The sequence below is a fragment of the Eupeodes corollae genome, chromosome 1 (assembly GCF_945859685.1).
Source record: "Eupeodes corollae chromosome 1, idEupCoro1.1, whole genome shotgun sequence".
In the NCBI taxonomy this organism is placed as follows: Eukaryota; Metazoa; Arthropoda; class Insecta; order Diptera; family Syrphidae; genus Eupeodes; species Eupeodes corollae.
This window is the reverse complement of record NC_079147.1, coordinates 221199243-221217168: the sequence shown is the minus strand read 5'-3', so window position 1 is coordinate 221217168 and position 17926 is coordinate 221199243. Positions and strand designations below refer to the sequence as shown.

Below are 17926 nucleotides of genomic sequence, written 5' to 3'. Positions count from 1 at the left end.
AAAAGTGGACTGCGGAATAAAACGGGGCTAAACTCCCTTCGTGTCATTAGCAGCAAACCAAAAGATAAACGATGATTTGCCTCACAACACATGCTTTTCCATGCATCCCTGAGATGAAAGTAGCACAATAAAATTGATTGGAAGAGAAGCAGGTGGAATAAGCCACAAGGAAAAGGAAGGAGGTATTTCAGGACCCACAATTTACGAGACGGTCCTGTACTCGAGCTACCAGCTGTGTTCCGGAATTCTTTCCTTTGAAGTACACAGGAGTGGGACTCAAACTGGGTTAGGCAGAAGATGATGTTCACATTTCACTTTGCTATATGAAATCTTGAGTGAAGAGTCGCTGTCAATTGAAAGCAAGTGGAAAACAAAAGCTGTTCTATATATTTCTATATTTCTTTGGCATCTTCAAATGGGCGTGCCTACTGCATCGGTTGGTATTTTTTTTTCTTTCTGTTTCAGGTTCGGGGGATAAAATGGAAGTATATCGCTTCATTATAGTAGAATCATTTACGTCACTTTGTGACCGTATCAGTATGCCTCGTAAGCGACTTCGGTAGTATTGTCAAATACAAAGATTAATACTATTGATAGATTTTCCAGCAAAACACATGTAATGCATCTGTTGAATGATCCAGAGTTTTCTATTATAATAAATCATAGAACACCAAGTTCTGCTTAATTTGTCTGGCTTTGAAAAATCTAATTTTAGGAACTTTTGTTTTATTGATTTTGACTTGTATCTAGTCCTGGTATTTGGCTCCAGCATTAACATTGAACCAGTAGAAGACAGCCACACAAGGAAACACATAAAGTATCATTATTTGAATTGAAGGGAGTCATGAATTGATAGTTTTTACTTTCCTAACTCTCCTAAATAAAAAGTTTTTCTAATAAGAACTTGACAACTTTCCCATTTGGAGAACGTACGTTCGCTTCAAACAAGCTTGGACTTTTATTAGCAAGCAAAGTACACAATAACGTTGTCTAAGCGATGTACAATTCTTGAGAACGCGCCGCCGTGGAATTAAATAAATCAGATCGTCTACTAAAGATCCCTGAACGGCAGCGATATAATCGACACTTCGACCAACCCGTTGTCTCACTGACACTGCAACATCACACAACGAATAAGGAGATTCAAATGTGTGCACCAAACTGATTTAATTGGAGTAAACGCTCTTAAAGCTGTCCGCCTCCGAATTTCTGTACATTTTGTTTATAATTTGCAGACGTTGCAACAATGATGAAAATTGATAATGACATTTCTATGTTTTGCGAAAGAGTACGTTTACAAAAATTTAAGTTTGTCAAGTCCCTATTATTAATATCCCGATAGAAGATTGCCTTATTTAGTACTTCTCTAAGCAAAGTCGAAACTACTTCCTAGGATTTCTGAAGTGTAAAAACTAGAAAAGTAGAAGTGGCACTACTTTCCAACAAATTTCTTGGGCCAATTGTTTATATCTAGCTTCGTACCTCATTTGGATGACTACAGGTCTATAAATACAAAAACAAATCATTAATCAATACAAAATATCATCAATTAGCAATGTCTTGAGAACAATTTTAAATATTAAAACAACCTTGTTTGATGTTTTCCATCAAAGTTCTGAAGATATATACATATTTTTATTTAAATATTATTATTTTTTCTAATTATCTAACATTATAATAACAAATGATACTAATTTAATCCTATATTTATTTTATGTAATTAATTCCAGGCAATATCACAGGATAGTAGTCATTCCAGTTGTTCAGGTTCGCCGCTTGACTCACCCGCCGGTACAGCAACAACACCCAGCGTCCAACAGGTATATAATTAATTGTATTATTGTATTTTTGTTTTTATTTCTTTAAAATTCTTCATCTCTCTTCTATAAGTTTTTTATTTTATTAAAGAACGAATTCAAGCAGAATCAATTACCAGTCAAGCACACAAATTAAAATCAATTTTTCAATGCATTAGTACCTCTTTAATTAAAATGCTAATTTTATTCAGTAAAGCAAAACAAAATTGAAAGAAGAAGAAAAAACACGAGAGAAGATAAATTGAATACCCTTAGTTAGCGACGACGCGACGCTTGACGCTTGACGGCCCGGTGCGCAGCGCAGTGGTAGATTGAAAATCTTCACGGCGACATTTGCTTGCTGCATTTAATCAATGGTGATGTTCACTTCACACTACCGGTCGGTCCACCGTTGCTGCGGCCGCCGCGCCGGTTTTTCGTTTGCCCCGTGATGCCTCCCACGATAACACACCCACATTTACAAGATCACTTTGTATCTTTCTTTACAATACGGACTACGACGAACATGACGATGAAATTGCAATGAAGATTGAATATCTAAAATAAAAAATTCATAACAAAAATAAAAACGATGCGCGACATTGACCTGTATATGCAAAATTCATGGAAATCTGTATATTAAAAAAGTATCTGCTGCAGTAATAGAAATAAAATAAAAATAATGTTAATTAATCGTAGGTTGCGGTGCTTCTCCTGCCCACTGAGGAGAGTGAAGAAAAATCTCGGTTTTATTTTTCAACGCAAGACTGCTAATGGCTGCATTTTCTGAGATAATAATTTAATTATAATCAAAACGCCTTTCGGCGATTTTATAGGTTAACTTCTGTTAGGAAGACGGATGCAATAAAAACAATTTTATCGCCGAGGTAAAAATTAAATGCATATTTTTCACTAATAGCAATATTTGTTTGTCGTGATCTTAAGAAAATTCCGTATGTCAAGAAAAATGTCTTTATAAAAGAAACGCAAAATAAAAATATAAAATCAGAAACTTGATATGTACAATAATTAAGGATAATAGTTGCTTTTAGTACAATATTAATATATTCCTTACAGGCAATGAAATTATAATTTTTGTTGGCATATATACAAATTAGGTTTACGAAGCTTTGAATTTCTCAACAATGTGTGTTGAAAAAAAATTTGGAATGTGATCCACATTAATAACTTCCCATCCGTACCCTACTGTCAATTTTTCTAAAAGTTTAACAATTATCAATAACATTTTGTATGAAATTCAAAAATTCATTCAATATCTTTCATTGTTCCCAAGATACTTGAGTTGAAAACCATTTTTTATCTTATTTATTTCAACTTTTAGTTGTTTTTGTAGGTTTTCGTGTTTTGTAAAAAAAATGTATCAATTTTATTTTCTGAGCAATTAACTTAAAGTTAACAAAAATATTTTGCATATAATAATTTAAGTTTGATTTCATTTAGTCGAGATTTCAATTCGAAAATCAATTTTTACCAATATTAGTAGCATTTTTTCAAAGTTTTTATTTCTTAAAAAATACCGACTTTATCCAAAAACAATATCTAACGTTAACAACAAATTTGCATAGGATTAATTTATTCTATATTTTAATATAACATCAGTTTTTTACCTGTACGTCATATGGATTTATCAAATTGGATAAAGTTAAAGTAGCCATTCCGTGATTTTCACTTTAGCAAATTGTTAAGAGAATGGAATGTAAAATGTTAAAATCGTTGATTAAAAAGTAAAAAATTGTAGGTTTAATTTTTTCGAATGTATATCAATGTAGTATCACGGCATAAATAATAATTAAAATAAAGTCACTGGCTTGAGAGATATTTATAGTCAACCACATTTTTCCCTTTTAAAAGTCCTTTATGCATCTTTTGGTGTGATTGTCTGTAAAATAAAATGTATTTATTTTTAATATTTCTCGATGTATCTCGAACGTACGGACATTTTATATTTTTCAATATTTTCAATGCGCCCAACTACTTTTTCCTATTACAAACTGCCGAAAGTTAATTGGAAATCCACAACATCAGAACTCTGTTTGCACTTGAACTTGTTAGTAGTAAAAAAATATACCAAAACTATCATAAAAGAAAACAAAAACAATGTTTCCAATCTTCAACGCATGTTTCGTATAAATATCTATTGAGTCAAGATTGGTAAAAATGAACTTTAAAAAGAGCAAGGCATAGACTAACAAAATATTAAAATTAAATAACACCAACTGATCTTGACAGCTTTCAAAATTCACTTCTAAGTTGTTCTACTTTAAAAGTAAGTAACATTTTGAAAGTGAATAATATTATAAATATTATTTCAATTCAATAACAATAAGTTTGATTTTCCTATTTCAAAACTGTTTTTTCGTGGAATTCCAAGTGTTGTTGCAATAACTTCAATTTCAAGTCACCTCAAAGATACAAATATAGTCAATAGTCATGGTATCAATTTTATCATTTAAATCAGGGTTATATGGAGATTCTATATAAATTGACATATCAACGGTAAAATGCCGACATTCTTTATAAATGTGCAATCATTAAAAACTTGAACTTGACAAATAATAAACTTTCAACATAAATACTTATAATTCTTCTTTTCGAAACATCCCATCATCCGCACACACCCATCATAATATACACATTGTTAGCTACTTTTTGAAAAATAAAAGCATGAAATGCAAATAGAATTTTCTCCTTCAGGTGACTTAATATAAATTGATAAGAGATTTTTATCAACAATAAGCCACCACAATAATATTGTTACTATACGAAATACGACCTATTGCATGTCACACGACAATCTATATCTGAGAAAGAAAAACAAAAAGTTAAATACATTCCACATTAATGTCAAAATAAAATGGTATTTCTTAAGGTTGTTGTTTGTTTTTATTTGATTTTCCAATATTAAAATGAAAAGCCACAACAACAATATGATTAACATGTGTGTATAAAATAGTTAATGTGTTTAACTTGTCCTTTTTTTCTAATTCAGTAAACATTTGTTTTCCATTTATTTTTTGTTCTAAAGAATTTTAGTTAGTAATAAAATTAAATTTCGCGATAAAATAATTACGAAAATACTTACAGACATACCTATACGTGAATATATTGGTTTCAATAAAAAAAGTGTACATAATCGTGGAGAAAATAATGTTGACTAAGATCATGTCCTAGTTTTACACCGAACCAATTTTTACAAATAAGGTGTTAAAATATAGAGAAGTTTCTGTAGACTACACGAATTTTATTTTTACTAAATAATAATTTAGAAAATGTTGCCAAACTTAAGTTTTTACTATTATAAAAATATGAAACTTTGGGAAAATAATATATCTAAAGCAATGGTTTGTGCATTTAAACAAACTAATCGAATGCACAAACCATTTCTTTCGATAAGTTACTTTTCCGGTATTTCATGCTTAATGGCACGAAACCTTTCTTACGTTATGAACGGTCTAAGGATGAACTAAGTTAGGGAATAGACCGAGCGTAATATTTTTGTGGCCTATGTTAAAGCAGCTTATCCCCTTTAATACCTCGGGTACAACTCATACCGGAAACAAAAACTCACCCCAAGAAAAATGTATCATTATTTACGGAGTATTAATGGGTTTTAAGTGTCCTATTGCCCTTTGGGATTGAGGTAAATTTAAATTGTTTTGAAAAGTTTTTTCAACGTTAGAATTTCCGTATATACAAGTTTTATATTAGAGGAACCAGGATGACAAACTAATTTTTTAATGATAAGAAACAATGAAGCCTATGCTTTATGCTTAGATTTATGAAGACAGACATGTAGTTATATAAAGATTAGAAAAACACTATGTAAATCGCTATCAACCCAATTAAATGAATTGGGGATATTTTTTGGGAGGTGGAATGTGGTAAGAGTTTAGGCACTATTAAGTTCAGGGTGAACAAATTTATTTGTGAAAACCAGTTAGGTTAGGTTAGGTTATAGTGGCTGTCCAAGATGGAAACGCACACACTTAGGCCAGTTTAATGGCCCGTTGTGATACCACATGAATCTTGAGGCTTCCTCCTAAACTCAATGGAACCAGTTTGAGTCCCTTACGAAACGTGAGAGGCTGATTATGCTGATATGATTTAGATCGTTTAGATCGTTAAAGAAGAATTCTCCTAGGTAATTCTTGCGTTTTCGAGCTAGAGCAGGGCATGTGCAGAGAAGATAAAGAACTGTTTCCTCCTCTTTCTCGTCCATACAGCTTCTGCAAAAGTCATTTGAGAATACGCCTAGTCGCGTGGCGTGCTTTCCTGTTAGACAGTTTCCGGTTATGATACATATTATCAAACTTATATGCGATCTGCTTACAGAGAGTATGCACCTTGTCCAGGTGTTTTTTGTGACTTGACACGTGGTGATGTTGTTCCAACTGGTGCGTGCCCTCCTCACAGCGTCCTGCATTAGCAACAATTTACAAGTAGTGATTGGTATGCCAATACGTGCCAAACGTGGTAGGATGGGCTGCACTGTACCGTTCCTGGCGAGTTCATCTGCCTTACAATTACCTGGAATGTCTCTATGGCCCGGCAAACAGCAAAGGTGAATATTAAACTGTTGTGCAATCTCCATTAAAGACGTCCGATAGTTATGGACTGTTATACAGTTAGTAGAGACAGAGTCCAGAGGTTTGATAGCGGCCTGGCTATCAGAGAAAATACGGATATCAGATGTTGATATCACGTTTTCTTTAAGCCAGGACATAATTTCAGTCGTTCAGAGTACACACCTCCACCAACCCCTTCTTTTGTTTTTGACCCATCTGTATAGAAATGGATTGACTCATCTCCCAGGAATATCCTGTCCTCCCAAAAAGATCTGGGAGGTATAGAAATCTGGAAATTTCTGTCGAATTGCAGTTGGGGGATGGTGTAGTCTGTATGCTTTGAAATGCCGCAGATGGGGTCGTGTGGAGCGATCCGTTAATACATAGGCAAGCTGAACGTGGACTTTATTTAATTTATCCCGGTTTATACCTTTCTCTAAAGCAGTCCACCATACTGCCACACCGTGCATTTAAAATCGGTCTGATTACCGATGTGGGGAAAGCCAGTAGAGTGGCAAGTTTTTAGTTTTACAGCCTGAAAATATCAACAAAGTCAAGGTTTTGTTTACTTAATATTATTTGTTGACTAAAAATAAAAACGAGCCTGCTAACTTTATGAAAACCAAATAAAATTGAGCATAACAAATAAATCGTTCATTCTTCTTATGACGTTCACCCGCCCGATATTTTGAAAGCTATTCCGCCCTATTGAGAGTTTCACTAAAAAGATTATCAATTCTCCCCAAAGCCTTTTTAAATAGGTTGTACTTGCATCGAAGAGACTATACAGCTTTTAGTTCAAGATATGAACATCACAGACATCGTCAAAAACACGTTTTCTCTGGCAAAGCGAAAAGTTTTTGTCCAGGAGTCTCATATGTGGGTAGGTGCCTTAATAATTTAATTAAGTCTCTTGGACAGCATTAAGAAGAGAGTCTTATAAATGATAGATGACCGTTCCATGCCGGCCATTTACCGTCTGTCATTTATTAGGCTGTTTTTATACAAAGTTTTCTAACTCAAGTGAAATAGCTAATTCAATTCCTCCACTTAACAATTCAACTATAAAACTAGCGTCTTTAGAAATGATCATCAGTTTCATCTCGTATAGAGATTCATTCCTTAGCCGTACTACGCGAATGTAGAATGTCTTACATCACTGTCATTCCCTGTCGTTATGATATTCAGAATTTCAAAACTCCGACTCCTCCTTTCAAACCTTGTCTTCCTTTCTTAATGCTCGTACTGTGTCTTTGGCATAAAGTAACATAATCTACTTGCATTAATAAAACAAATTATCAAATCTTTTGTTTTGGAAGTTGGAACCTTAAAGAAAGCAGTCTGAAGTTGGCAATATCCAGTTTATTCGAAATCAATAGCCTCGATTGACTTTTATCTCTATAGAAGAAATTAAGAGAACTATGGAAAAAAAAATCTTATAATCCTGTTATTTTTACCATTTTAAGAAAAATCCATGCACTTTTTGACCACATGGTCAATGGCCATTGTTGTCCACTTGTCGACTTCAATCACATGTAGTAATCCTCTTACTGACCCGTATATGTTCATATTCACTTTGCTGTCCATATACTTACCGCTTATGTAGGTACCTTACTTACTTACATACCTTTGGGTATCTTCCAAAAATGGTATAAAACCATTCGGGTTTTATTGTTATTTCATTATTTTGTGTATGTCAGACACACTCTACAATATAAACCTACTGGAGGTGAGGGTGACCCGCACAAAATAAAATCTAGGTCAGAGTTAAGGTGCGTCTCGGCGTAGCGTCGTCGTCGTTGTCGTTTTCGTATCGGTCGTCAACCATCAACTAGCCTTTATGCCGACTTTCATGCTTGCAGAATTAATTTTATGAAGGTATGTACAACGAACATACATACATAATCAAAACTGTGCAGATTCTTATCATTGATATTTTAGAGTCGCGAGTGTGACCCGTAAAATACACCGACGCCATAAAAGTGAAATATAACAATAATAATTCTACAAAATGATAAAACCTTAGAGAAATGATAAATTTAGTCCAGGCGTGGAATAAATAAATATTAAAACATTTTAAAAGAAGGCCAAAGTATTCTTTCCTGGATCAGAGTAAAAGTGTCATAAAATAAGAATAACGGTAAAATATGATTATTCCATTATTTTGGAATTATTTTTTTGACATCTACTCTCTTAAAAGATATTAGACCTTTTTTACAACAATCACATGAGATTTCAGCAGAAGAAAAATTAGTAGTTGGTTGAACACACAATAAGTCATAACTTCAGTTTTCAATAATGACAATACTCATCAATACTTTACCGAAATACATAGATCTGTCAAAACACCAATTTTTCTTTTTGTATTTCATTGAAGAAAATAAATTAATTTATTTTTAATTTCTATTCAAATTTGGAAATTTATAGGTTTTCTTAGCTTTATTAAGATTTCAGCAAAACAAAATAAGATTTTGAAAATTAGTTTTAAGGCAAGCAATAAATCAAATAATCGTGAAATAATCAAGGCAACAACTTGACGATGTTTTGACTGATCTGAATCAAAAATAAATTGCTTTACGAATGGGAAATCCCATCTATTTTTTAAAGAAAATTCTTCAGAACCCCTGGAAATTAAAATTTTGGACAAATCGAAAAAAAAAAAATGTATTATAAAATTAAAAATCAAATCAAATGGGGTGGCGCAACAGTCCGTTGTGAACCAGGGCCTAGTGACTTACAACTCTCAACCATTCCTGTGTGCGAGTACTGTTGTCAGGAATGGAAGGGACCTACAATTTAAGGCCGAATCCGAACGGCTAATTTGAGAAAGCACTTTTTCATGACAAGAATTACTCTTGAAGAAATTGTCAATTACTCGCAAGAGGCAGTACCCGCGAAAATTAATTTTTTTAAATTAAGGTGGCACAGGCAGGGATTGAACCCAAGCCCCTTGCATGACAGTCCAACGCACTAACCATCATGCCACGGGCACTACTAAAATCACTTCAAAATATTGGACAATCACGGAAATATCAAGAAAAGTCAAAGAGAAATTTAAAAAATTCAATAAGACTTTTTAAACAAATCTTTAAACCTTCTCGAATTAAGAACGAATGTAATGAAGCTCTTAATAAATTATCACGTTTGACGTTCAAAACTTTAAAGCTCAAAAAGTTGCATTACTCTTCAATAAAGCTACAAACCTTTCTTTAATTAATTTGATAAACAAATTCTTAGAAAAACTAAATTAGAGCAAACATTTAAGTAAACTTACAGCTTTGTCAGAAGGGAATTGAAATTAATTGAAGATCTTAGCTCAAGTTCATATTCGAAAGGTTATACGCTGATCACCACTTATAGGCCAGCAAGGACGGTTTCAATAAGTTTCAATAAGCACTTGGGTATAAGCTTCAGGTCAACAGAAAAGTGACTTCCTTACTTTTACTCTTTCCAAGAAAGCGCTGCGACGAAATGCCCAAAACGTCAATACGTGTCCAAACGAAAATCACCATATTTCTTCAATACTAATTTCATAGTAAGATCTAAAATGGTAATTCTAAAAGAAATATCTATTGACGTTTTTGACTTATTCACATGTTTTAAATTTATAACACTTATGCCCAAGTTCTGCAATTTACTTTTTGTGAATACACTTTGCGAAAGTGAATTTGGGTGTTCCACAATTCGTTATTGTAAATTGGATTTTCGAACTTGCAAATGGATGTTTTGTATTTCGGTTTGTTCCATTTTTTGAACGCATTCAATTCTAATTTTTTATTTCTGTGAATTGATTGTTGATAGCTTCCTTCTGCTAGGAATCGGAGGTGTTATAAAAGGTTCTATTTCCCTTGGAACATATAAAAAAGCGTCTTTGTTTAATCTAAAACTACAATAAAAGCTTAAAAGAGGGAATCAAGAATTTATCTGAATAATTCTACATAATTTTCACACACTTTACATTATGTCAGGTAAATCCAATATATTTGATTTGTATCGTATGTCTTCTTATTTTTTGTCTTGAATTCTGATTCCTTTTTTACTTAAAATTGACAATAATATTGCATCCTTCTACAAAACAGCAAACATTTTACTTCAGAAACAAAATAAAAACGGATGATCCTTTAGTTCTCACAGTTCGAAGCAATTTCGAAGTTTTCGAAGTCATTTCACGCGAAATCGAAAAGTGATTTCAATTCACTTTCGATCGAAATTCGGAACATGGGTTAGTGAAGAATTTTTAATGTTCGTCTTTATTCTAATGTAAATGATGTTTTCTAGCAAATAGAACAAATAATCGCGAACAAATTAAGGCAAAAAGTTGACGATGTTTTGACGGATCTGAAAAAAATACTTGAATTTTGTGCAATGAAATCTTAAACTAATTCAGAACAAGGCTTTAAGATAAGTGTCACAAGTGATGATTCCGACACAAGCAAGTATGACTTATTGTTCTTTGGTGAACTTAACTTAGATTTTTCCAAAAGTTACACCGTCTAGAAGTATCTTGATTTTTATTAAATTCTATAATTGTATACAAATGCGCCCCTGTTGGCAACATTTCGACATGCTTTAAATGCAAAAACGTGATTTATACCTCAAACGCACGAATTCACTATTCTAGCTGTCAAACATGACTTTTTAGTCGAATACCTTTACGTTTTGTTTTATTTTTTTTTTTTAGATTTGATTGATTAGAAGTTATAAAATGTTGGCGTTTCCACTCACAACAAAAAAACGCCATACAAACTTTTCTATTTTTGTGTTGTAAAATATTTCTTCTATAAATTTATAAATCATCTTCTTCCTTGGCAGCCCGCGATAGCAACAACGGCAATGACAAGTGTGCCCTCGAACTTTTCATTCGATTAGCTTACACATATTCCCAGAAAACGCTAACGCAACTTTGTAAAACTTCCCCAAAAAGTATAATAAGGTCTACAGTACAATTATTTTTACACATCAATTCTTCACGTATCTGGAGATCTACAAAAATAATGTTTAATATGATTTCATAACTTTGTACATTTATTTTGTTGTTTTGAATTTAATTTGTTATTCCATTTGCATTTATGTATGCGATGCGTAACAAGGTCTTGCTTCGCGAGGCTATGCAGTCCAGTCCAGTCCAGCCAGACCAAACCATAGCAGGCTAGCAGCTCAGAGCAGCGCCTGGCGTTGATATGTTTATTGTGTTTGATTGCATTTAAGTAATTAAGCATTGATGCTCCTTTGCTTTTTCTGCGAACTCTATTTGTTTATTTTGCCCGCGAATATAAATTGCGACAGTTTTGGGTCAAGTCGATCTGTGTGTAAAGTAGCAACAGCTTTAAACAAAAAAGAAAATATTACGAAGATACCCATCATAGATTGATATTTCGGAGAGGACACGAAATCAAATGAGGGTTTATACCTGTACACAATCTAGAGCTCAAATCACAGGCTAGGCTGAGTATTTTGCATAAAATGTTTTGGTTTTTTGATGAAAACTTCTACGTTAAAGAAATATACATTTATATCCAAGAAAATAAATATAAAGGAACATTTGAAGAAAGAGAAATTCCAAAAAAGGCAGGGTCGTCGCCCACGCCCAAAACTCAGTGACTTAAATTTTGTTTTTTATTATTTGTCTGCTTTTGATTTGTGTGTTTTGGCACAAGCGGATTAGGAATTTTATTTTATCGACTTGACGTAAATGTTGCCTTTAAGATACCCCCGCCTGGAGTTGACGTTTATCAGCCAAAAAACGCCTACCTACGTTTATTTATATATGATTAATTTTGTATTCGAGAATACTCATATTTTATTGTGTTTCTTTTTGTTTTTAAAAAGGTCTCTGGGTTAAAGGAGCTAAGGAATTATACAAAATAACTTCAAAAATTGACCAAAGTTAAAGACATGAAAGTTGGCAGCAGGTTTTCTTCTTTAATCGCGAAGATTTTAACAAAAAAACCTAATTTGTATTGCATAGTGTGTTATTTAATCATCTTGTATTTTAAGTGTATCGAAATTTGTTCATTGCTTTTTGACGTTCTTTTCTCAATTTCAAGATTTGCATTAGTTTCTTTTTCAACCCTGTTTATTACAGCCAATCAAATAATGTTAAGGTATCCTCAGATATTTAAATGCGTGTGTGGCATAAAGTAACGGGTATTTCTTTTAGGCGTGTATTTTTCAGTCTTGTAACACTTTCTTCGGTGTTGGTCTTTAATCGTCAGATTTATTTTTACATACTTTACGAGGAAATAACTTGAAAACGTGAATTTTTCAGATTTCGTGGAATGTAGAAAATTGGTCTAAATATAAACTCATGTAAGCTGCGATTTTATTAAGTTAAGAAGTTTGGTATTGTTAGCTCTTAGACTAATTTTGATGTGGGCTTAGTTTCGAATCGGTTTAAGATGTAAGTTTATCTATCACTTTGGCCTAGAGAATAAAGCACTTTCCATGTCTTCCTAGGACCCTTTTTTCACAAGAATTATTTTAATGAACATGAATTGAAAACAATCAAAAAAAAATCATGAAATAAATGTTTCAGAATTTTGAACTTACAAATTAAAGTATACAGAAAAATTGATTTTTGATTCACATGTCTGAGCCCTCTTGATCTGAAGAGGAATGTTGGCCGCTTAAAACCGTTTTCGATAGAATTTGCCCAGTTAATAAAGCTTTTTACCTAAAAAAAAAAACAGTTTTGAAACTTGGCACACTTACACAGGAATGTCTGGTTATGACCCAAAAAAAGTCACCAAGAATCCGACGTGAGCTCTTGCAGCAGTAAAGAGAAACATAGAGTTTGTTTCAGTTTTTCACGTTCATTTCGAAAACTATTTGTCATATCAAAATATTTTGTTCCACAAAATTAAAGTTCATTAAATTTTATAAAAAAAAAACTTTCATGAATGTTTTCGTATCTCTTATAGTTTATAAAATAACTCTGTCGGCAGTGAAGAGAAACATATGGTTTTTTCGGTTTTTCGGGTTTATCTTGAATACTATTTGCCATATCAAAAAATAATTTTCTACAAAATTAAAGCTCAAGTCGGATTCTTGGGGATTTTTTTTGGGTCATCACCAGACATCCCTGAGTAAGTGTGCCAAGTTTCAAAACTGTTGGATTTTTTTTTCAGGTAAAGGCAATTTTTTTCGTTCATTTACAATCTGTAAATTTTTCAATGTTTATAAGGATTTGTTCTAAGGTATTAAACTTAAAATGATCCTATTAATAGTATTTTCTTTACCAGGAAATATTATATACAAAAGTTTGGCGAAGTTCGAAATTAATTAAAAAAGTATAAAGATCCAAAACTCTCGCAATAAGTGAGTTTAAAGGTTTTGTTTTGAGTCCAATGTCCAATTCTTCTCATCTGAACAAATAGGTGCCTCCCCATCATCAACCCAACCACCATTCATAATAGTGGATGCTTCTTATTAATTATAAACAAACAACTTTTAAGAATGAATAAATTGAAGAATTATATAATTAAATACCTAATCTATAGAGCTGTATTCTCTTTAAAGCTGGAATTGAATTTTTGACCTGTATTTATTATCAATTTGTTCCTTTCAATGTTCACAACAGATTTATCTCAATCTCAATTAGATTCTGAGACAGATTATCTCCCAAATAATCATTTCTTCAAACAGATGGTCATCCGCGTATATTAACATACAAAAATATGCATTCCGCCAAAACTATATTCGGTCATTGTTTAACTTTCGCTTTTTTATTTAAATTATTGTGGAATTTTCACTCTTCATTTGCCCTTCGTCGCGTCGTTCGATTCCTTTCAAAAATTTCTTTTATTTATTTTGTTTTTATTTTATTCTCAGAAAGCCAAGATATTCCACTGAGACATATTTCCAAAAAGGCAAACTGCATTCATGTTGAGCGCTCGTAAATAATAAATGAAAAAATAAAAAAATCACATTAAAAGTAAAACACAAACGATCGATGGAAAAAAAGCTGAATTAAAAAAAAATCAAATCTCAAAACATGTCTGTCACCAATAACCAAATTGGTCGGCGGAGTCATGCGTTGTTACTGCAAGGCCCAAAAATGGCAACTTGTCTTTTTGTTGGTCACTCACGACAACGACACGTTTTAAAATGAAATCGGTTGCATGTCATTTGATATTTGGTGTGTGAGACTTTTTATCGCTCGTCGCTTATCAAATGCGCAAATGCAGACGATTAATTTTTGTTTTTATTTCTATATACTCAACTGGTATATGATTTCCTTCAACAGGAAAGAATCCGTCTTGAAAGTCGTTATAACTTAATAATTTGTTTTGTTTTTGTTTAATTTCAGACGTGTTCTCAACTTATCAAGGCCGGGCTAAAGCTTTCCATACAAAGTAAAAGAAAACTTTCTACTTGCGAGTCGAGTTCAGGCTCAGAACAAACCACTTCCAAGTGCTCGCGCAAGGACGAAGATACCAGCGATGAGGAAGATTGTGATAGCAAATCGATCAAAGGACTCACCCCGGAAGATGAGGATCGCCGTAGGAGGCGACGCGAACGCAATAAAATCGCTGCCACTAAGTGTCGCATGAAGAAGCGTGAACGCACTCAATATCTGATGAAAGAATCCGAACAACTAGACACACAGAATATCGATTTAAAGAACCAAGTGCGAACTTTGGAATTGGAGCGCCAGCAACTGTTCGACATGTTGCAGGCCCACTCACCATCATGTGTTCGACGAGGCGGCTTCAACCCTCCAGCGAAACTTTTGCAATCGCCTGCCCAGAAATATTTGGCTGACTTGGAACTGGACATCAAGCCATTCCAGACGTCCGAGTCGCCGGTGCCAGTCTCAAATCAACAAGCATCCACACCCACCCAAACCCAACATCAGCAACAACAACAACAACAGCAACGAACCGTTATACCACCGATGTCAACAATCAACAATCGCAGTAATGTCTTCAAAGCCACCACAGCGGCGATACCCAGTTCACCACACCATCATCAAACATCCAACAACAACCACCACTCCTCGGACATCATCCCGAATGGCTATTGCAAACCATCGCCAACAGCTCAAGAGCTTGGCTATTTGAGCTCGCCCGCCCAAGATGTTTGCCTGCCACAAATGCAACAGCAACAATCCCACCTTCTCCATAGCAATCACCAGCAACATCACCAACATCTGCAACACCATCCAGTCGTCAGTCAGGCTCTGATATCTGATTACATTCCAAACTGTGACAGCAGCCTCACCCCAACTTCTGACACGACCTCCGACTTTGTCAAAAACGAGCTGGTCGACTCCCAGAGTCCCTACACAACAGCTCAGAGCGCTGAACGCTTCCTCTTCGAGTCCGAAAACTTCGACCTGAAGCACAGCAATAACGCCTGCAATAACAACAACACTAGCAATCACAACGCCAACATTGTGGACTTCCATGGGCCCATGGGTGGCACCACGACAATTGTTCCCTTCCATGATCACATTTCGATCAAAAACGATCTGCTCTCGGTGCAGGAGGCAGACTTCCTCTCACACCTTACTGGCGACCCAACCGACTCGGACTATGTTGACTTGGATACTGGTGTTGCGGCTGCCTTCTCTCAAATGACAAACGGTGGGTGCTTGGCGTGAGATGAGTACTTCTTGTTGGAGCCCCAGGAATAGTTGTGGTTTGACTATTCGTTTTTTTACCAATTATCTTAACTAATCATTTTTATGTTATTATTATTAATTTTTGTTTGCTGTAAGTATCTGTAGCTATAAATTATAATTGTATATTTGAACAAAAAAAATAACTAAATTGTTTTTACGTGAAACATTAAAAGCCACAGATAGACAGGAATTGTTATAAATAGTCAAGCTTTTTCAAGCATTATATGGCGTCCATTTTATTTTGTTGCTTGAACAATTGAATAAGCCACACAAAGGGTTTTTGATTGTCAGAGAGACAGAGAGGGGTAAAAACGATAGAAAGAGAGAGAAATTTGATTAAATATTTTTCTAAACATTCCTACTCCTGGTAATTTGTAAATTAATTAATATTTTTTCTTGCATTTTCTTAAGTGTCTTGAAGTTGTATATTTTTTAAAGTTAACAAGAATTCAGCTATTAATTCCATTCCGAAACAAATCTGTATATGAGGTTCCACCGATTTCAGCCAAACCCTAACACGTGTTCATATTTCACACAGGGTACAAAACCTGTGAATCCTTGACCTGTTTTATTTCTGATATTTCGTTGGGTAGGTAAATTTTGCATTCAACTTATTTTGACATAAATTCAAATTCTTTGTTTGATGTTCAGCAATTTTTTGTGATATTTTTAAAGTTCAATATATAAAAAAAATGTATACAGAGCCTAAAGTTTCAAGTAAAATTCAACTTTCGAAGAAATTTTTGATATGTTAAGTTAATTTTTTGCTAAGAGTCCTTGAAATTACATTAGGCGTTCTTCTTTTTTAGCTCAGAAAAAAATTCTGAACAGAGTCATGCCCCGTACAGTGTACAGTGTACATGCTCTGAACTTCCTTTGAACGAGGAGTATTTTTACAACACATCTGAAAACTTACCTTTTCTTTCAATCTCAAAATGCTGGTGTTCAGCATTCAACACGGTCTTTTGAGTTATGGTATTGAAAATGACTTTTTATACTATGTTGATTGTTATCTGTTTGAATTTTCAATGCAAACATTAAAAAAAAAACTTGGTTCCAAATTGCATCGTCAAAAATAAGTTCAATCGAATAAAGTGACATCTGTTGGCTTTTGGCGAGACAAGCTTTTACTGGCATAGGAAGTAGTGACATCTACAATCAGATTAAAAAAATCATTTTGTTTGATAATTGTGTGCCGTTTTTTAACTTTTTGTATATGTATTAAAATTGGTCTTAATATGACAGTTTTGGATTGACTAGCTTTGTAGTATAATTTTGCATTCACAAACCTAGTTGACTACTTTAATTAATGCCTAATGTTATACACATAGTTTTCCGCTTGTCGCAAAAGAGACAAGTGAAATCAACGTAATGTTAGCTACTAACTGTCGATATACAACAAGCCAATGTCGGAAGTTAAAAAGCGCACTCAGAACACTTTCGGAACGAAAAAACATAAATTCAAAGCTCTGGCCGTTGAGAGGTAAAAAAAAATCACGTTTTTTTGTTCGACTCTTTACTGAAATAAAATAGAAAAAACTTATATATGTCCAAATCGATTATTTGTATAAACTACCTGTTAATCAAATTATAAAATCAAATATTACTCGTAATTGTGTGTGCAATAAATAACAAGATTTTAGCCCGTCCTTAAAATTTTGAATTGAAAACAATTATTGGGAATTTATTGAATAATAGAAAACAACCCTGTAGCTTTAGAGGCCTATACCCAGGATTAAGGAAAATACGAGAAAATGGCGATATATTCCGCTGAAATACTTTTTGAACATATAACAATAATTTATAAAAGAGCCATTGAAAATCTTCAAATTATATTTTTATTTTCAAATACTTTGTAATTTTGGAAACCTTCTTCTTTAAAAATCCTTGATTATATATACATTTACAAAGAGGACAAA

General features: G+C 33.5%; 1 protein-coding gene across 3 annotated transcripts in view; it reads left to right on the top strand.

Annotated features, from left to right (window-relative positions):
* The window catches only part of LOC129942896 (activating transcription factor 3), a 105276-nt gene extending 88877 nt beyond the window's left edge, over nucleotides 1-16399 (top strand). For all 3 annotated transcript variants that reach the window (XM_056052017.1, XM_056052019.1, XM_056052018.1), the window contains 2 exons: nucleotides 1731-1820; nucleotides 14691-16399. In XM_056052017.1, the coding sequence (XP_055907992.1) occupies nucleotides 1731-1820; nucleotides 14691-15986 (1386 nt within the window). In that variant the 3' untranslated portion in view covers nucleotides 15987-16399. The remainder of the gene's footprint in view (nucleotides 1-1730; nucleotides 1821-14690) is intronic.
* Nucleotides 16400-17926: the final 1527 nt, after the last annotated feature.